Source organism: Leiobunum rupestre, chromosome 3, assembly GCF_980474605.1.
Source record: "Leiobunum rupestre chromosome 3, qqLeiRupe1.1.hap1, whole genome shotgun sequence".
NCBI classification, from domain to species: domain Eukaryota; kingdom Metazoa; phylum Arthropoda; class Arachnida; order Opiliones; family Sclerosomatidae; genus Leiobunum; species Leiobunum rupestre.
The window spans coordinates 9,366,326-9,387,637 of record NC_143386.1 but is presented as its reverse complement, the minus strand read 5'-3'; the positions used below and the strand labels follow the sequence as shown (position 1 = coordinate 9,387,637).

The 21,312-nt window shown below is 36.3% G+C and overlaps 2 protein-coding genes across 2 annotated transcripts in view; one reads left to right on the top strand and one right to left on the bottom strand.

The window, feature by feature from the left end:
• The first annotated feature begins 316 nt into the window (after nt 1–316).
• On the top strand, nt 317–7,580 carry TM9SF2 (transmembrane 9 superfamily protein member 2). The gene is made up of 14 exons (XM_090167758.1): nt 317–539; nt 790–857; nt 997–1,093; nt 1,161–1,288; nt 1,355–1,484; nt 1,548–1,693; nt 1,766–1,889; nt 1,955–2,143; nt 2,216–2,348; nt 2,425–2,602; nt 2,663–2,822; nt 2,900–3,051; nt 5,205–5,488; nt 6,684–7,580. Exons 1-14 carry the CDS (start codon nt 414–416, stop codon nt 6,749–6,751), a joined length of 1,983 nt encoding a protein of 660 aa, XP_090023884.1. The 5' UTR covers nt 317–413; the 3' UTR covers nt 6,752–7,580.
• Nucleotides 7,581–11,723: 4,143 nt separating this feature from the next.
• The window catches only part of LOC149949421 (bcl-2-related ovarian killer protein homolog B-like), a 50,088-nt gene continuing 40,499 nt past the window's right edge, over nt 11,724–21,312 (bottom strand). The window contains exon 2 of the mRNA XM_090167759.1: nt 11,724–12,359. Coding sequence (XP_090023885.1) covers nt 12,240–12,359 — 120 coding nt within the window. The 3' untranslated portion in view covers nt 11,724–12,239. The remainder of the gene's footprint in view (nt 12,360–21,312) is intronic.

Genomic DNA, 21,312 nt, shown 5'->3' with positions numbered 1-21,312 from the left:
TTCAAAAATTTTACTTCAATTAATATACATTTTTAGAGTTTTTTTTTATCATGTTTGACTAGGCTGTACTTTGAACCAACAAAAAACCTACAGAATTTTTCTTTTACGTGTACCTTCTATAAGTTTATATAAATTAACCTTTGTTTTATATTTCATTAAAGCGTCTATAATATTATGTTAGCTCTTGATTATAATTTCAGAAAATATTTCATTTCTTCGCGAGTCTTGTTGTATTTCGAAATTTGTCATCGTAAAAATAGTAGGGAATGTTCCATGGAAACTACTATTACCCCTGCATACTTTCACTTCAGTGAAGCAAAGAGTGAAATTCAGTCGGCTTCTTGCTGCATAGGGCGAGGGTGGTGCATGAGAAGTTGTTTGACAACTTTACATCTACTAAATTATCTTTCAAAATGATTAATTTTACTCTAGTTAACTGTTTATTGTTATTATTCGTAAGCTCAACGTTTTCTTTTTATTTACCTGGATTGGCACCTGTAAATTACTGCGACGAAACCAAAGCGAATCAAGCGTGCAAGGTGAGTTGGCATTCATTGATCATTGATGACGATTCCTTAATTTAGGCCTTTGCCGGTCTTAAACTAAAAAAAAAAACCGCAATAAATGCGATGTGGGGAGGGCGCTTCATAGGGATTGTAATAAGTGTTAACAATATTAGCCGACAAGTACATCAACACAAAATTTATCGCCATCTTCGATTTCATTGTGTTATGTAAAAGTTATTTAACAACATGGAGTTAATTAAGCAGTTCAAATTATTTTTTTCAGCATGATGTGTTATTATATGTCAACAAATTAGACTCTGAAGAATCAGTTTTGCCTTTTGAATATCACCAGTAAGCGTTTTTTTCTAACCGGAATATGTTGGTCTAATTCATTACACCAAACCTAGTGGACTTTGGACCTGCCAACACTTACATTAGATTGTGTAAACATTTGTTATGGCCTACATGTCATAATTCCATGTATTTTCAGTTTTGACTTTTGCCTACCCCAAAATGAGGATGATTCTCCTGTGGAAAATTTGGGACAAGTGGTGTTTGGTGAAAGAATCAGGCCATCTGCTTACAAAGTAACTGTTTACTATATTATTACTTGTTAAACGTAATTTTGTTATTTACACCACTTTTATTAATTAGATTAGCTTCTTAAAACAAGAATCGTGCAAACTACTATGTAATAAAGAGTACGATTTGAGTAAGAAATCGGATGTGGCTAAGCTTGACACCCTTAAAACAGGAATGTTGAGGAATTACCAACACCACTGGTACATTTTACGCTTTAATTTATATTTTCACATTCAGCTATAAATTGTTCTTGTTAATTATTTCAGGATAATTGATAACATGCCCGTCACATGGTGTTATCCTGTGGATGGGAACATAAAATATTGTTCACCAGGTTTTCCTATGGGTTGTTACGTCAATTCTGGAGGAATTCAAAAAGACGCCTGTGTTATAAATGTATATTTAACAAAATATTTTCTTGTCACGCATGTCATTAATTAAAATGTGTTTATTTCATAGACATCGTATAAAAAGCCCGAGACTTATTACATCTTCAATCATGTTGATATCCATGTAATATACCACAGTGGAAAAGATGAATCTTGGGGCCAATATTTTGGTGAATCAGGTGGAAGAATTGTCGCTGTTAAAGTCACTCCTTACAGGTAGGGAGACAGTAAAATTTTCTTTCTTTTTTGTTAACATGGAATTTTGAATGTAAAGTACCTTTATTATAGCGTTAAGCAAGTTCCAAATGACCCTAAATCGTGCTCGTTTGATGGACAACCGCTGGAAATACCTCAAAATCCCCCCAAATCTGGGAAAATAAATATTCCTTTTTCTTATTCAGTCACTTTTGAAGTAAATTTGATCATTATATTTTTATCGTAAGCTTCGACTGATTACATCCCCCTCTGTGATTTCAGGAAGATAACCACGTAAAATGGTCTTCAAGATGGGATTACATCTTAGATTCAATGCCGCACACAAATATTCAATGGTTTAGCATCCTGAACGCTCTAGTTATAGTGTTATTCTTAACTGGAATGGTTGCCATGATTCTTTTGAGAACATTACATAAGGACCTCGCAAGATATAACCAAATTGATACTGGGGTACATTGAGAATTCATTTTTATTTATAAGTCAAATTATTATTGTATATAAATATTCAACAAACCATTTAAGGATGATGCCCAAGAAGAATTTGGCTGGAAATTAGTACACGGAGATGTTTTTAGACCACCTCGTAAAGGGATGGTACTTTCGGTCCTTTTGGGAAGTGGTTCCCAAGTATTGTTTATGACTATAATTACTTTGTGTAAGTTAAATATTGAAATCTTAGATTTCTTTATTTTGATAAACCAATTACGCAAATTATTTTATTTTTCTCTCAGTTTTTGCTTGTTTAGGATTCTTGTCACCAGCCAATCGAGGAGCTCTTATGACCTGTTCAATGGTTCTTTATGTTTGTCTCGGAACCCCGGCAGGCTACATTTCAGCTCGTGTTTACAAAAGCTTTGGTGGAGAAAAATGGAAGTCGAACGTATTACTAACATCACTACTTTGTCCTGGGTAATTAACTGTTAATTTAATTCAATTATTAATTTCTAATGTGTGTTTTTAATTTTACAGTGTGGTATTCAGCATATTTTTCATTTTGAACATTTTGCTTTGGGCTAAAGACAGCTCCGCAGCCATTCCTTTCACGACGTTGCTGGCGTTATTGGCTCTCTGGTTTGGCATCTCTCTTCCTCTAACGTTTGTCGGAGCTTATTTTGGTTTTAAAAAAAGGGTATGTGTGAAAAGTTCGTTTAGATAAGAGTGTTTCATTAGTATTAACTTTCATAAGGTTTCTTTTGTGTTCGATAGATGATTGAACATCCTGTGAAAACAAATCAAATTCCTCGACAAATTCCTGATCAGTCAATCTACACCCAACCCATTCCTGGAATTATCATGGGTGGAATTCTACCTTTTGGATGCATATTCATTCAGCTTTTCTTCATTTTAAATAGCATTTGGTAAGTAATTGTTAAAATAATCATATTTGTTAAGTTTTCAAACTAAGGCCACATATCATTTAATAAGCAAGTTTGTCTGCATTATCTCGCCACGATAACCACCAACCCCTGAACAGTACTAAAGCAATAAGAGTTTTTCCCCTTGATGTATTAGACAGACAATGCTTATTGAATATTGAAACGCTTTTGAAAGCAAAAATTATAATTAATTAGTAATTATTGCATCTAAAGGGGACTCAAGCCAGTAGAAGAAATCCCGACGAGTCCCTTATTTCTTTTGCCGATGAGTCCCTTATTTCTTTTGCCGACGAGTCCCTTATTTCTTTTGCCGACGAGTCCCTTATTTCTTTTGCCGACGAGTCCCTTATTTCTTTTGCCGACGAGTCCCTTATTTCTTTTGCCGACGAGTCCCTTATTTCTTTTGCCGACGAGTCCCTTATTTCTTTTGCCGACGAGTCCCTTATTTCTTTTGCCGACGAGTCCCTTATTTCTTTTGCCGACGAGTCCCTTATTTTTTGTCCCGACGAGTCCCTTATTTTTTGTCCCGACGAGTCCCTTATTTTTTGTCCCGACGAGTCCCTTATTTTTTGTCCCGACGAGTCCCTTATTTTTTGTCCCGACGAGTCCCTTATTTTTTGTCCCGACGAGTCCCTTATTTTTTGTCCCGACGAGTCCCTTATTTTTTGTCCCGACGAGTCCCTTATTTTTTGTCCCGACGAGTCCCTTATTTTTTGTCCCGACGAGTCCCTTATTTTTTGTCCCGACGAGTCCCTTATTTTTTGTCCCGACGAGTCCCTTATTTTTTGTCCCGACGAGTCCCTTATTTTTTGTCCCGACGAGTCTCTTATTTTTTGTCCCGACGAGTCTCTTATTTTTTGTCCCGACGAGTCTCTTATTTTTTGTCCCGACGAGTCTCTTATTTTTTGTCCCGACGAGTCCCTTATTTTTTGTCCCGACGAGTCCCTTATTTTTTGTCCCGACGAGTCCCTTATTTTTTGTCCCGACGAGTCCCTTATTTTTTGTCCCGACGAGTCCCTTATTTTTTGTCCCGACGAGTCCCTTATTTTTTGTCCCGACGAGTCCCTTATTTTTTGTCCCGACTAGTACGTTATTCTCATAGTGTGATAAATTTCAATTCCGGGAATGGCGCTACTGTAGCTATTTTAGTGCACAAAGTTTGTTTGATGGAGTTAACGGGTCTGATCTTTTAGTTTCACTTTCTCGCACTCTATTCCAGGTTTTTAGACTAATTTGAGTAACTTCAAGCTGAAAATGAGTAAACGAACAAAAATTTTTGATACAAAGACTTGAGACTCGTTCAAGTCCAATTTTCCAGGACTTTGGATAAGACTCGAAACCCAAAACCATGACTCGCACAGTATTAGTTTTAACAGTAAAAGGGCTCCCACCAGGTCCCTAGAATACTCAAAAGCTCTCTATTGTTCTTTACAATCCCTAAATAATAATAAAAAATTATTTAAGCAGAGTAGCTTAAAATTATCTAATTTATTTATAATTATTGTTACTTTCGATTATGGAAAATTAATGATGAATTATTGAATCAAACTAAATTTTGCCATCCGAAAATTTAGTTCAAATGAATACTTCATTTTGTTTAATATTGGTCCTTATTTTCAGAAATTGGCCTTTTCACCCCCCAAAATTATTTGCACCATGGGTAATAATTTTGGAAATTCAAAGTTTTTGTCCTTGTGGGTCGTGTATATCAACATGAAATTAACCTGTTAGTAATTTTGCCGAATAGTTATTAGCTTGTGAAAAGTTTGTTATTTCAAAATATCATATTTGAATTTGCTGTGCGAAAATACTCTTATCACAAACGTCATAATGAAAATATTGCACCTGATGAGTGGTATCATCAGCAGGTCATTGACTTTTGCTTTTCCACCACGTTTATTTGGTACTGTTCTTGTGGCCATCTGTAGCTTGTAAGGGTGCCATATTCGTTTGAAGACAAAAGAAATTACATTTTTCACCTAGGCTTAGCTATGGAAGCTGTACTGTAAAACACGAGTGCCTGCAGATGGGCAAATGCTCCTCTTTCAATAATAAAGGCATACAATTTCCCAGAAAATGTCCTCCATGTGGTATAGTAAAATTTAAATATTTAATGAAAATTACTTCTTTATCAGGTCAAATCAAACATACTATATGTTTGGTTTCCTCTTCCTGGTGTTCACAATTTTGGTTATAACTTGTTCGGAGACTACCATTCTTCTGTGTTACTTCCACTTATGTGCGGAGGATTATCATTGGTGGTGGCGATCATTCTTGACGAGTGGATTCACCGCATTCTATTTGTTCGTTTACTGTGTCCATTATTTTGTTACAAAACTTAATATCACAGGAGCAGCGTCAACGTTTCTCTACTTTGGATATACGTTTATCATGGTGTTCCTCTTCTTTCTCCTAACGGGTGAGTTTTCACCCTTTTTTAATAGGTTTAGTGACCTTTTGATTTGGCTTTAATAAGTTTGAAATCAGAGGCTGGATTTAGTAGAAAAATCCTATAATGGACGTTCGTGTCACAGTCAGCTAGGTTATGTTTATTAAGTATTTGACAGGAATGTTTGTTATAGGATTTATCACTATTAGTGGTGTTGTATTTTAATAGTGCACTTGATTTTCAAAGGCTTAGATAATGCGCTTTGTAAAAATTAGTTGGGTTTTATTATAAAGTTCGGTGTATTTTCATTGGTATATTGGTTTCATTCACAAGTCAGGGAATTTTGAAAATGTCAGGGAATTTTAAGAATTTGTAAAACGTCAGGTAATTCAATGGACTCTTCAATAAAACAACTTCAAGAATATCCTCATGAAGTAATATAACAGAGAGCCCGGAGCCCAGGACCTGCAAGTTACAGTTTATATAGTGTTTGTTGAAATAATGGAAACTTTCTACCTGGACAGTATGCAATTTTAACCAGGTAGCTTTTTTTGACATATTAAGGCTTAGCAAAAACACAATGTTCTGTTTACAGGTGAAAAGTTTCCATTATTTCCCTAAGCATTATATAAACAGGACCTTGCAGGTCCTGGCTCTCGGATATATATTACTTCTGGGCGATTTTCTTGAAGATGTTTTATTTTAAGCGCCTATTTTATTTTGACACTTTTTGAAGGTCATTTTACTCTAGTTCTATGGCAAATTCTTTGATTATTTAGTTCCTTTAAAGTTGGCAGTTTTTCCCGTAAAACATTACATTTATACAGAAATATAAGTTTTAAATTTTTTAACTTATAAAAGTAAGGTATATAGTTAAAAATAGCCTAATTTTGGCCTTAAAATGGTCAGGGTAAATAGGGAATTTGAATAAGAAAATATTGCCTGGCTATATCAGGGTTTCCATGGTACCTGAAATTCCTGGGAAAGTTAGGGAATTTGAATATGGGTATATTTTATTTAAAAATTGGTCTAAAAATCAGGGAATTTAAGTTCAGTTGGAATTAGGAAACTTACTAAAATATAGGGTAAAATCTCCCAGAGATGGTCATTGAAAACCTGGAAAAGTCAGGGAATTTGATCATGAAAAAACTGTGGCAACCTGTATATGTTTTTTTGTTTGTTCATCAGAAATGAATAAACTTAACCTTGTTTTATTACTTTAAAGGAACCGTTGGCTTCTTCGCCTGCTTTTGGTTCGTGCGAAAGATTTACAGCGTTGTTAAAGTTGATTGAGGATGATCCATCAAATTATTTTACAGAAAAAAAAAGTAATTCTGAGACTTTAGTGGGAGGCATAGTGGTTTCTGCAACACTATTTGAGTGAGAGACTGTTGAACTTTTACTTTCAAAAGGAAACAAAAAAAGTACTTCAATTATTTTGGGGTGGTTTATTTAAATTTTGCAAACAACGCATGTGTTCTAAAAATGAAACAGCCAAGTTATTTTTCCTGTATTGACAAATACCCTTTCAATCCACCCCACCCCCCTTTGCAACAGCAAATTTAAAAGAGAAACTAATTTTTTTTAAATATTTAAACTTGTCTCCATGTATTTGTTTCAAAACTGCCTTCTGACACGGCATAGTCTAAATCTCCATGAACTATTAAACAAAAAACCACTGTACCGGTATTATAAATAACCTTGAAGCTATGAGTTATGAAATTTTTAAACCGCATTAATTTTGTTAATCAGCGAGTCATTCGTTTCTTTTTTTGACTGCCTGATTAAAGAATTTTTATTTAAACTAGTAACTGTTTAGGTTTTCTCTCTTGCAAAGCCTATATTATTTAATCGTCGTTTTTTTCTAACGCACCACATAAGCCATTCGCGGTTAAAACACTATTTAAAAATGATCTAGTCCACATAATCATTAGCAATGGCTACGACGGAATGATATAATTAATATAAGTAATCGAAATTTATTAACCTGGAAAAAGATGGATAATTACCCTAGTTTTGCGTTGGACAAAAAAGTTATCTTTATTAAACATTTTCTCCACCTGTTATATAGCTTAATAATTTTTTACTGTAAATAATCTTTGCAATAAATACAACCTTTTTCAACTGACATAAAATTATATATAGAATTTATTTTTTTAATATATATATAATTCAAATATTACAAAAATTAATTTTGTTCAACCTGGGGGTACGAAAAACACAGTTAACAATATAGTTTTATTTGGCATAGTCACTTTTGGGTATTTTGCGTAGCTTTTTATATTAGTTGATTTAGAGTTCTTGGTAAATTGCTTGGTTTTCTTTAAGATATATACCTGCCCTAATACAAAATTTTGGATTGTTCACATACATTGAGCTGGTTTTGTAGTATTTTGAATTTAACAAATTATTTTAATCATAAACTTTGCTATGTAATTTTTAAATAATTTCTTTGCATAGAACTTTCGTTGTTTTTAATTTCTATTTATAATTTATGGATGGTAATGTTTACAGACCAATTATGCACAACAATTGAAAATAATACTGGCCTTGGATTCGAAATATTAGATTCCGTAACTATAGACATTGGGTAAGCAACCATCATTAACTCTGGGAAATTGCATTATCATAAGTTAATGAGAAAAAGTTAGCAAGTTAAATAGCCTTATACCTTTATGTAACATCTGGCAATAACTTTGTAGTTTTACAGTACGAAAAGTAAGTAACTAGAGTGTGTTAGCTACGCCACTGCTATGGTGATTAGATTATATTTAAGTGTAACCAATGCTATAGTTTATACAAGTATTTAAGTATATTTAAATTTGGACCAGGGCGGTCTAATTAACAAAAATAGGCGATCGCTTATTATAACGCCTTTACTGGCGAAATAACGCGTCTCCTGCTTTTCGAACAACTGCTCCAGCAAGGCATTGCGAGTACTGTTGCGACCCCTTCGCGCACGCGTAGAGATAGATAATGCAATTTTTTGTTACTGGTAAACGCGAGGGGTAGGTCACTCCGCGAACTCGGTGTACACTGTCGTACCTCGATCTGACTGTGCTAATAAGAGTTCGTGAACTCTTAAAAATCCGTATCTTTAACGGTACTAAGTACTCGAACTCGGTGTACAAGTCATCCGGGAGTGTCTTACCCCCCGGGTAAACGCGTAGAAGCATGAAAATCATGGAAATAAGCTTTTGCGCACACTCTAGAAGTGGCGCTATCGTACACTCTGTTTAAAAAGTCTTCGACAGGTGAAATTTTTGCCCTCTTTTTAATTCTGCTAGAAAACTATAATAGATAGATCGATGAAACCAATTGCCACTATTATTTATTTTCCAATATCTTTAGTTATTTATCGGTTTCGTCCACCAAAAATTAATAGTTTTGGCAGCTACCGTCAAAACTAATTTTTGACAACTTTTTAAATATTGGTTCTACGGCACTGACTCGCGCGTTTTTGAATTCACAATGGTCGATTCATTAGAAAGTGTAACAATTTTCCCTCTACAATCAACGGTTGAGAAGTTATCGCGTTTACAAACTTTCGTCGAAATTGGGAAACACCTAAAATGCACCAAGCGATTATTAATAACGTAACTTCGACAGCGATCCAACAACATGTTTAATTACAGGCTGGTTTAAAATTGTGGTAACCATTATTATAAACAATTTCTAACACAAATAGCTTTTTAAAAGCTTTAGCGTATAAAAAAGGATATTCCTTAAACCACTTGCCAAGTTGTTCTTGGGATTTGTTTTTTTTTTAAACCGGCCTTTAATTAAATATATTTTCAATGTTATTGAATCGCTGTCGAAGTTGTGTTATTAATAATCGCTTGATGCATTTTAGGTGTTTCCCAATTCGACGAAAGTTTGTAAACGCGATAACTTCTCAACCGTTGGTTGTAGAGGGAAATTTTTTCCACTTTCTAAATATGAATCGACCATTGTGAATTCAAAAACGCGCGAGTCAGTGCCGTAGAACCAATATTTAAAAAGTTAGCTGCCAAAACTATTAATTTTTGGTGGACGAAACCGATAAATAACGAAAGATATTAGAAAATAAATAATAGTTGCAATTGGTTTCATCGATCTATCTATTATAGTTTTCTAGCAGAATTAAAAAGAGGGCAAAAATTTCCCCTGTCGAAGACTTTTTAAACAGAGTGAACGTGGAGGGTGCGTAACTAGACCATTACATACATAATTTTGATTTAATTTTTTTAATGAGAAACAGATTTTAGATTTCCATGTTCAACTGAAATATGGTAGCTTATGTAAGCAAATCTGAAATAGCGCGAAACTACCAGAGTTCCAACGGTAAAAGACATGCTAATACTAAAACCACTTAATTATCGCTCGAAAATGTCTCTCCCCTCGCCGGTAAGCGGTATCAACACTTTTAACGGCTGGTGATGAAATTTTTTTAATTGAAGTTTTTCGCGGTGGTTTTAAATATAACGAAGTCAAATTAGATGTTTACATGATGGTGGTTTCTTCTTTACTCCATAGCTCGATCGAATGTAAGTACCTACACTCGCCACCAGATGACACTCTCAGATAAATAGAAGTTTCAGTCTTTTCTCTCCTTTTTATATTAACCTTGATGTCGTTTAATCACCTGCCGCAAGGTCGGTACCGCAATAGTGTTCGATACGGGGGGGGGGGGGGCTTCTTTTATTGCACGATGTCTGGAAACTACTATATTTTGAAGTATAAAATTATTTTCTGTTTCCAAAAATGCTTTTACTATTTTATATTTTGATTATCTTTCCACTGGTAAGTCAACATAATTGGTGCCTCCCAAATATACCAAAATCTCCCAATTAGCTGTCATACACTGCAAACCAAAACCAAACTATTCAAAGTTTCCCAGTATAAAATTGCGTAGTGACGCAAGGTCACCCATGCTTTTCCCTCATAAAGAAAAAGTCGTATCTAAAACGGCGGCCATGCTATTATGCTACATTGGATGAATAACGAAGCTACGCTTCCTGGATATGTCACTTATCGGAATACACGACCGTCAAAACGCACCAAAAAAATTGGGAGTCGCGCTACCAAACGGTGAACTTTGCGTTGGTGGTACAAAAAGAATAGCATTTTCCATTTGACTGCTCTCGAGCGCTCTAGATCGCTCTGATCAACAACTTTATGTTCCATTTGCGTGCTCGGATCTGCTCCGATCAAGTTTTACGTGTTCCATTTCCCGCTCTCGGGTGCTCCGAAATCGCACAAAACCGATCTGTCGATTTAGACAGATCAACGGATCGAGATCGAGATCGGAACAAATTGTTGATTTTTTTGGCAAAATGGCAGACCAAGACGCGAAATTCAAATTACTAGCAGACGCAAATCAACAAATATGTTAATGGTATGTTCGATTGGGACAAGATCTATGACGTCAGAAACAGATTTGGAGAGAATCTCGAGCAATGAAATGCGATCAAATGGAAAACGCTTTAGAAAACAGTTGCGATTTTGATTACGTCATAGCCAAAGGTCATATTCTGTATTCGCCGCGCATGCGCAATAAATTTGCACCATATTTTTTTCTCGCTTACGGAATAGCGTTGGGGAAGCTAGGAGTGACATATCCAGGAAGCGTAGCTTGGTTATTCCTCCAAGATGCTACTCGATAGATTAAAATCTTGTTTTCAGAGTAGTAAAAGTGCTCGAGTGTTTTTCAGTATTTTGATTCAATTAAATATGGTTTTAACTAGAGCCAATACGCTGCTATTGCGGGAGTTGACGCAAAATAATTGTATTAGGCCTAAAGCCTTACATACGTAAAACAAGAAATTATTATTATTTTACTTTTATATGTTTACGTTTTATGTTTTGACACATCCCGAAAAGTAAATGTTTTCTGCGATTTGAAATTCTACCGTGGCGCCATATCAAAGTCTGACTTCAAACGAGAGAAAATTAATAGATAAAAATAAAAAAAGATGTCTAAAACATTTGGCTGCGGTATCACTACAATGCGTACGGCCGATGGAGAACGTAGGACATTTTACGACGTTAAAGTTAACATTTTATTCAACTTTTGCGTCGTATTTACGCTGAATTTTTACGAAAATATTTTTACGTTTACTTTTCAGTTTCCTTTTCCGTGACATTTTTACGAATGCCTATTCAAGGCTTTAAAGGCTGGTTTTCACTCGGACCAGAACGCCTGACGTTTTGCGACGACGCAAAAAAAATGTATTAGCCTTTAGTCACTCAACAAAAGTGCGCATAAAAATACATTATGACGGTAGTGAAAACCAGCCTTGACAGATATTTTAAAGCTTGTTCTCGCCGTAGCGGCTGCTTTGTCCTAGTGAAAACTAGCCTTAACGGAGATATTAAAGCTGGTCCTCGCCGCGGCGCCTGCTTTGCTCTAGTGAAAACCAGCCTTAACGGAGATTTTAAAGCTGGTCCCCGCCGTGGCAGCTGCTTTGCCCTAGTGAAAACCAGCCTTAAAGGTTGGATTTCACTAGAAAAAAACCGCAAAAAATGTACTAGGCTATAACGTATTTTATTTTCCGTCGACCCTAATTGCCTTAGCAAAAACCAACCTTAAAAGAGCGCAACGCTTTTTGAATTGTGCTCGCCAGGATAAAACGCGAGGAACGAATCGAAATCGATCTAAAACTTTCAAACCTTTATTAATACGTATAGGGGGTATTTGAGGAACTATGTAATGTAACGAGAGCTCTGTTCACACCAGCTTTTCGTCGCGTAAGTACCTTGTAGTTTGTTAACAACTCGGCTAGTCTCGTTTTGGCGCACCCTACGTCGAGTGCTTCCAGACTAAGGTAATAATTATGACGGGAAAAGAAATGGCGACTAGCAGCATGAAGATACTCGTCCAATCCCACGTCGATCTTCCGCATTGAGAGAGTAAGACCACCTGCGGGAAAAATAGACGAATTAAAATCAATCATTTTGTGAGAATTCCACGTAAATTTTTGGTAATCAAAGCGTATAGGTAATCTACCTTACGAAACACCCACAAACTATTTTTCTACGTTAACACAAATTTTAATGACATCTTCACGAATTGATGGCTTATACCGTTAATCTACCTTTGCGATTTCTGACATGCCCCTTTCTTAACAATGATAAATTGTGGGCATCCCTGAGAATCCGCTTTCTGGGCGACGAACGATTGTGTACCTCACTGACACGCCCTTTCTTTACAAAGATAAACTGTGGGCCTCACTGACACGCCCCATCGTGGCGACGATCGATTGTGTTCCTCATTGACACGCCCCTTTCTTTACAATGATTAATTGTTGGCCCTCTCTGACACGCCCCATCTTGGCGACGATCAATTGTGTTCCTCATTGACACGCCCCTTTCTTTACAACGATAAATTGTTGGCCCTCTCTGACACGCCCCATCTTGGCGACGATTGATCGTGTTCCTCATTGGCACGCCCCTTTCTTTACAACGATAAATTGTGGGCCTCTCAGACACGCCCCATCTTGGCGACGATCGATTGTGTTCCTCATTGACACGCTCCTTTTTTTACAGCGATAAATTGTGGGCCTCTCTGACACGCCCCTTTCTTTACAACGGTATATTGTGGGCCTCATTGACACGCCCCTATCGTGACAACCGGCAAGTTTACCAAATTAAGAAATAATTCGCAAATTTAAGACACTAATGTCGTTTTCCATTAACTTTAAGTTTGGAAGTGTGGACAAATAAATAGCGCGTTTTGTTTACTTTGTAAATTGAGATAGATTTTGTGGAAAATTTGGGCGCTCTAAGGCAAAAGGTGTGGACGCCTATAGCCAGCCAGGCAGACAAACAAATTCTCGATAATCTACATGTATTTTTGAAGATAACTAATTAATTATTGAAATTTTATCTAGAATTTGAGGAGGCCTAGGTACACTTTGCACTTAAAATCTTGTACTTAAATATAGGGAATGTTACGTTGACATCGCGTGTTTTTACGAAACATGATAAACAATCAGACTGCAATAAAATTCGGTTAATTAAAATGTCGCGTTTTTTGAAGGACCTAATAAAACGTATAATTATGTACATGACCTTTTTTATATTATACGTCTGTTATATAAGTCACAAATTTTCCTCGTAGTCCGATTTTTGCAAAGGTATAATAACCTTGAAAACTTTCGCGTTTGTAACGAAAAAATAGCCTAGCAAATGAAGCCCAACTGAAGTTTAATATTTTAAAATAGAGAACACTTTAAAATTTAATTTGGAAATAAAATTAATAGCATTGGAAATAACATTCGATTTAGTTACCTTTATATTGTTTTCTAGAAAAATAAAATTATACGAAAAAGTAATATTGATAAAATAAACAAGTAAATTTTAAAGCTACTTTTCGATTCTAAATTTCGTTCATTTTCAAACTTTAAAAATAAAAATTGTTTTCCAGATAAAAAATATTATACAAAAACATAATATTGAGAAAATAAACATATAAAAAGATAAATTTTAAAGCTACTTTAGATTCTAAATTTCGTACATTTTCAAACTTTAACTTTCGAAAATTATGAATAACTGTGCCATTGCGTGGTAAATATAAACTCTAGAACAAGAAAAACGTTTCGTAAAAATAAATTTCCCAATTACGTAGTTTTGATTGGACATTGTCCCGTAATAATGGCCACCCCGTTGTGTTCTAACCCCCCTTTTTACCGCGCCTTTTGGCATAATTGGTTTTCCATGCTCTAAGCGTGAATAATCACTGCTTCTTAAGCGTCGTTTCATTTTATTATTGAATAAATTAAAACTGGTTAAGACTGAGAAATGTGTACGTTTAAATAGCGGCTCGATACATTTTTCCTGGAAAGGGTTTTTTTTCTAATGTTCTAATCGCGGGCTACAAATTAAAATTGGAATAATAATTACCGTGTTGCCAAATGGCCCAGAACCAAGCTTTCCTTTTCAACAAGGTTGCATTTTTTTCTTTAATAGGTGATGTCGGAAGGGTTTTAACATTAACGTTATTTTTTGTTAGGAATTAATATGACCATAAGTAGCGTAAGAAAAAATTAAGTGTGGCAATTAAGAGAAATTATCACCGAACTAATTTACATATTTATTGCACAATCAATCACAGAGCCCCCAAATGTTAAAATTTTCTAAAGGCGAAATATACTCCTGCTAGTCCTAGTCGGAGCTGGGAGAGAGGTTTTGGTAAAAAAAATTGCATTAAAACAATAAGGAGTGTCACACTTTTTCTTATTATTGTTACTTATGATATTAATAGTTTTTCACTGTAGATTCTAGATAACTCGATCCTTCCTGTACGAAGCTTTTATATGGACGAAGACTCTAATGGGACTTAAAGTTTCTGTGGTTTTGACACGGTAAAATACATTTTCCATGCAAGCGTTATTCAATTATGGCTGGGTACCCTAGTAGGTTCCTTAACTGGTCCCCGAGACCAGTGACCACAGAAATATCCAACTATCAAACAGGTCCCCTGGACCAGCGACTCCCACTTATAGGGAAGTTCTACTTTTAAGTATGCTATGAGACCAGTTTGAAACGGAAATAGAAAAGTTTCAATTGTCTGAATACTGTTGTAAATGTTCAAAATACATTTGTTCAAATGATGATATGTCCAAAATACATTTGTTCCAATGATGAAATGTCCGAAATACATTTGTCGAAATGGTGAAATGTTCGAAATACATTAGTCCAAATGGTGAAATGTTCGAAATACATTAGTCTAAATGGTGAAATGTTCGAAATACATTAGTCCAAATGGTGAAATAACCAAAATACAATTTTCCGAATGGTGAAATGTCCAAAATACATCTGTACCAATGGTGAAGTACCCGAAATACATTTGTCGAAATGGTGAAATGTTCGAAATACATTAGTCCAAATGGTGAAATAACCAAAATACAATTTTCCGAATGGTGAAATGTCCAAAATACATCTGTATCAATGGTGAAATACCCGAAATACATTGGTCGAAATGGTGAAATGTTCGAAATAAATTTGTCCAAATGGTGAAATAACCAAAATACAATTTCCCGAGTGGTGAAGAGTCCAAAATACATTGGTCCCAATGGTGAAATGTAAAAAAAATACAATTTCCTGAGTGGTGAAATGTCCAAAATACATTGGTCTCAATGGTGAAATGTAAAAAAATTACAATTTCCCGAGTGGTGAAATGTCCAAAATACATTGGTCCCAATGGTGAAATGTAAAAAAAATACAATTTCCCGAGTGGTGAAATGTCCAAAATACATTGGTCTCAATGGTGAAATGTCCAAAATACATTGGTCCCAATGGTGAAATGTAAAAAAATACAATTTCCCGAGTGGTGAAATGTCCAAAATACATTGGTCCCGAGTGGTGAAATGTCCAAAATACATTGGTCCCAATGGTGAAATGTAAAAAAAATACAATTTCCCGAGTGGTGAAATGTAAAAAAAAATACAATTTCCCGAGTGGTGAAAGGTAAAAAAAATACAATTTCCCGAGTGGTGAAATGTCCAAAATACATTGGTCTCAATGGTGAAATGTCCAAAATACATTGGTCCCAATGGTGAAATGTCCAAAATACATTGGTCCCAATGGTGAAATGTAAAAAAATACAATTTCCCGAGTGGTGAAATGTAAAAAAATACAATTTCCCGAGTGGTGAAATGTCCAAAATACATTGGTCCCGAGTGGTGAAATGTCCAAAATACATTGGTCCCGAGTGGTGAAATGTCCAAAATACATTGGTCCCGAGTGGTGAAATGTCCAAAATACATTGGTCCCAATGGTGAAATGTAAAAAAATACATTTTCCCGAATATTTATTGTTTAAATTCATTAATAAACTGTTACAAATCATTTACGCTTAGGTTAATTTTCAAAATAATTACGTTATTCTAATGAAAATTGTAAATATATTTCAGACATTTGAACCACAATTTTATTTAGAGTTTGGACAAATGATCCTTTTTAAATTTGCCTCCATTCGCTTCATATCTTTTATGTCCCCTAATTCTGCTATCCGAATAATAATTTTTTATCTTGAAATCGTTGAAATCTTACAGTAAGTATTCTGGGAAGGTTAGGAGAGGGCCAAGGTTAGGAGAGGGCCCCTATTTTATTTTGGGGCCCTTAGAATAATTTTCGGGTCCCTTATTATATCCTAAATATGGTTATTCATACTCAAAATATCAATTTCTATGTAATAATTTTCTGTACAATTTTAAATAATTTAAAAGTTAACCCGCAAAGGTTTTGGGCTTATTTTAAATTTTTGGCTACCTTGGCTAGTATTTTTGCCTAACTCCTGGCGGCTGGCGCATACTCTGACTATATTGTCAAAGGAACGCAGTTGAAATTTCATTTGACGTTTAAGCGAGCGTGTAGAAAAATCAAAATGTCTAGATTTTTTCTATAACATATGTCCTTTTTTCAGAATGATAGTTTTATTGGCAGCCTTGATTACAGTAAGCGCAGTCTAAAAAGTATATTGTAAAAAAACACTTTGTTTAACTTTTTCTTAGGGTGCCAGATTTCGTATCCTATAATTTTCCTTGTACCATAAGTCTATAATATTATTGTCTCTTTTGGCGAATATTTTGCTGAGAGCTAGTAACGGATTGACGTCATCACACGAAGATAATCTCCCCCTACAGGGCCGGATTAAGACTTTATGGGGCCCTAGGCCCAAGTTAATTTTGGTGCCCCCTTTCAATAGCGAGCTAGGCGCTTCCTCAATTTATAATTGAGAAATGGAAGGAAAATTCATTTTGCTGCCAGATTTAGTATGTCATCAGGGGCTAGACGGCAGTCTGTCAGAGAATGTGACAATCAAACGTTTTTGGTTCATAGGGGTGGACGCATTTACTAAAATTACTCCGGAAAATATTTTGTGAAAAGCAAATAATTAAAGTTTTGTACTTTTATTTTTTTTCGATCCCTCTTGGTGCCCCTTGTAGGCTTGGTGCCCCAGGCCCAGGCCTATTCGGAATATTGGTTAATCCGGCCCTGTCCCCCTAGCGAGGCGCTTTCAAAGGCTACGTGTGACGCGTTAGCAAGCGGACGCAAAACGGAGACGAAGCCCGTAATGCAGTCGGTCTTGTGAATAGCTCTCAGTAAAACGTTTGCATATGAAGAATAGGAAGTGTCACACTTATGTAACAATATTATACACTTACGCTTGTACTAATTAAAACTGTTAATTTGGCGCCTTTTAAAAGATAATGGAGTCCCAAATTAATCTCGCGTGTCGGTTTAAAGAAAGTGAAAGAAGCGACCCCCATCGGCGAGAAAACTCAATAAAAAAGTCCGATAGACAAAGACCTCCCAGCTACGAAAGTGTTTTTATGGAAAAATCGATGGTATTTTCGTTGGTATTTCGACTTCCAACGGGGAACTTCTAGTTTCGGTACGGAATCTCGCCGGGAGGGCAAAGGGTAACTAAGAATGGGGACGTGACCCCCTGAGACGCGTGCTCCGTATACTATAATGAGAAAATAAGCCTTAGGCTGGCCTATCCGGTTCGCCACTTTTCACACACAATCCGCCCGGGAACTTCTGGGCCCACGTACTGCGTAGCCGATGCCGCCGCTGCCGTATTCCACATCCCTCTTCAACAATTAGGTCTAGAAGGGTCGCTGATATGTCAATTGAAAGCATATGGCATGCTCTCGGTAGCCCGTTTGGAATCGGAGAACAAGTTAATCATTTCCCCATTTTAGTGGTTTTTGCCTTAAAATCTACATACTTTTTAATTAAGAGCGACTTGGTTGAATTTTATATTTTTAGTTAGTACTGATCATTTCTGATCTACGTTTTCGGTTACATTAAGAAATTTTAATTTTAAGGGACATTTCTGGCGTACTCCTTATTGTGATATTTGAATTTCGTGCCAATTGATACAGGCGCCATCTAACTCGTTTGCGTTTCGCTACCGTATTTCCAAAACCAGGTAACTCAAAAAATTAATTTTCGATAAAATTCCTCTTGGGTTAACGCAGGAATCCATATCTCAACTTGGAATTCTTATCGAGGCAGATTTACGTCTCGATGTGGCTGACGGTTTTTTTGACGTCACTATGTTAACTTAACAAACAACTGCGTGAGAGGGGATTTTTTCACTTGTAGGCGGGGTCAAAGCCGTCAGAGTGATATTATCATACGCGATACGACAGGATAAGCATTCCAAGTAGAGGTATGGATTCTTGTTTAACGTCAATAGTTAGTGTAGAGAGCTGTTGGCTCGCGTGACATGAAGGGCTTGCCACCACTCTCCTACGTATTGTAACCCGGCCACCTGTTTAAAGGCATTAAAAGTGCCATGGGTATTAGCCTAGCTGATTATTATTGAAATTAAATTATTGAAAATTTGTTCAAATTCAAATTTAATATTAAAAATATAACATCGAGGGGATTGTGTGTACTTAAATGTCCGTGACATCTTGTTATTATATATTCTAGTTAGGGCTATAAAAAATATCAAAAGATCCTCGGATCGCCCCCTGCATTGCCACTTTACTTCGGGGCTTCATCAAACCTTGTTAGATAGGGCGGAGTTTAGCCCCAACCCCAGCGCCTTCCGCACCCCTCCCCCTGGTGGACAAAAAGGAAAGCGACCGTAGGGGCCGAAAACACTTTTTCTACTTCAGTGGAACGGAAGCTCTTTACTTCTTGTGTGGCAATCAATGAGAGAGCGAAGAATATCAATCCAATTGGACGCCACGATAATATGGATTATCCCTTTTCTCGGTGTAGCGTTGTTTGGAAAATGGGAGGCTAAATTTACATATTTATGCAAATATTTTATAAAGTTTGGGACCTTAATGATTTTAGCCCTTTTGTCCGTAAGGACGAGATATATTTAGCAATCGATTATAAGCCTACGCTCTATAACTGTTTGCCTCGGAGCAACAAACACAAGGATAGAGCAGGCAGCCTTTAAACACGGTAAGGCAGTGTTGTGTACAAATTTCATTGGACGAGCCTTTACGCTGAGCATTTTACGGAAAGGGGGAAGACAATTTCCGAATTTTCCCCTTCCGACGGCAGCAGGCGCTAAAGGGTCTAATCAATTAAAACTGTACGCAAGAAAATCCACGACTTTTGACGGGTTGCGTTCTCTTTGTGTTGGGTGCTGCTCCTAGGTTTGCGAAGCTTTCCGCATTGAAACTTCGCGAATATACCGCGTTTTATAGCCATTCAATTTCACCTCATTAAAGGACCAAAATCGCGTTTAATTTTATAATGGGATTTAATCGTAGTTAAATCATTACGATGATGTCCTAATAATCAAGAGAGTGACTTTCACTAGTTTGCCTCGCGGGTTACCGGAAATAGGCCTGGAAAAAGTACCCAATGTGATTGGTCGAATTTTCTATCATCAAGATTTTTCAAAGGCCGGGGTTTTAGAGGTTTGTTGCTTTCGACAACTACACAGACACATACCCACCAGTCTTTAATGCAATCTCAATAAGAAATGGAACACTAAATGTGCTCCGACAGTGCTCTGATAGCGTAAAAATGAATTCGTACTACGATGGACTATAATACGACGATACTACGAATACCCACCAGTCTTTAATGCAATCTCAATAAGAAATGGAACACTAAATGTGCTCCGACAGTGCTCTGATAGCGTAAAAATGAATTCGTACTACGATGGACTATAATACGACGATACTACGAATACCCACCAGTCTTTAATGCAATCTCAATAAGAAATGGAACACTAAATGTGCTCCGACAGTGCTCTGATAGCGTAAAAATGAATTCGTACTACGATGGACTATAATACGACGATACTACGAATACCCACCAGTCTTTAATGCAATCTCAATAAGAAATGGAACACTAAATGTGCTCCGACAGTGCTCTGATAGCGTAAAAATGAATTCGTACTACGATGGACTATAATACGACGATACTACGAATACCCACCAGTCTTTAATGCAATCTCAATAAGAAATGGAACACTAAATGTGCTCCGACAGTGCTCTGATAGCGTAAAAATGAATTCGTACTACGATGGACTATAATACGACGATACTACGAATACCCACCAGTCTTTAATGCAATCTCAATAAGAAATGGAACACTAAATGTGCTCCGACAGTGCTCTGATAGCGTAAAAATGAATTCGTACTACGATGGACTATAATACGACGATACTACGAATACCCACCAGTCTTTAATGCAATCTCAATAAGAAATGGAACACTAAATGTGCTCCGACAGTGCTCTGATAGCGTAAAAATGAATTCGTACTACGATGGACTATAATACGACGATACTACGAATACCCACCAGTCTTTAATGCAATCTCAATAAGAAATGGAACACTAAATGTGCTCCGACAGTGCTCTGATAGCGTAAAAATGAATTCGTACTACGATGGACTATAATACGACGATACTACGAATACCCACCAGTCTTTAATGCAATCTCAATAAGAAATGGAACACTAAATGTGATCCGAGAGTGCTCTGATAGCGTAAAAATGAATTCGTACTACGATGGACTATAATACGACGATACTACGAATACCCACCAGTCTTTAATGCAATCTCAATAAGAAATGGAACACTAAATGTGCTCCGACAGTGCTCTGATAGCGTAAAAATGAATTCGTACTACGATGGACTATAATACGACGATACTACGAATACCCACCAGTCTTTAATGCAATCTCAATAAGAAATGGAACACTAAATGTGCTCCGACAGTGCTCTGATAGCGTAAAAATGAATTCGTACTACGATGGACTATAATACGACGATACTACGAATACCCACCAGTCTTTAATGCAATCTCAATAAGAAATGGAACACTAAATGTGCTCCGACAGTGCTCTGATAGCGTAAAAATGAATTCGTACTACGATGGACT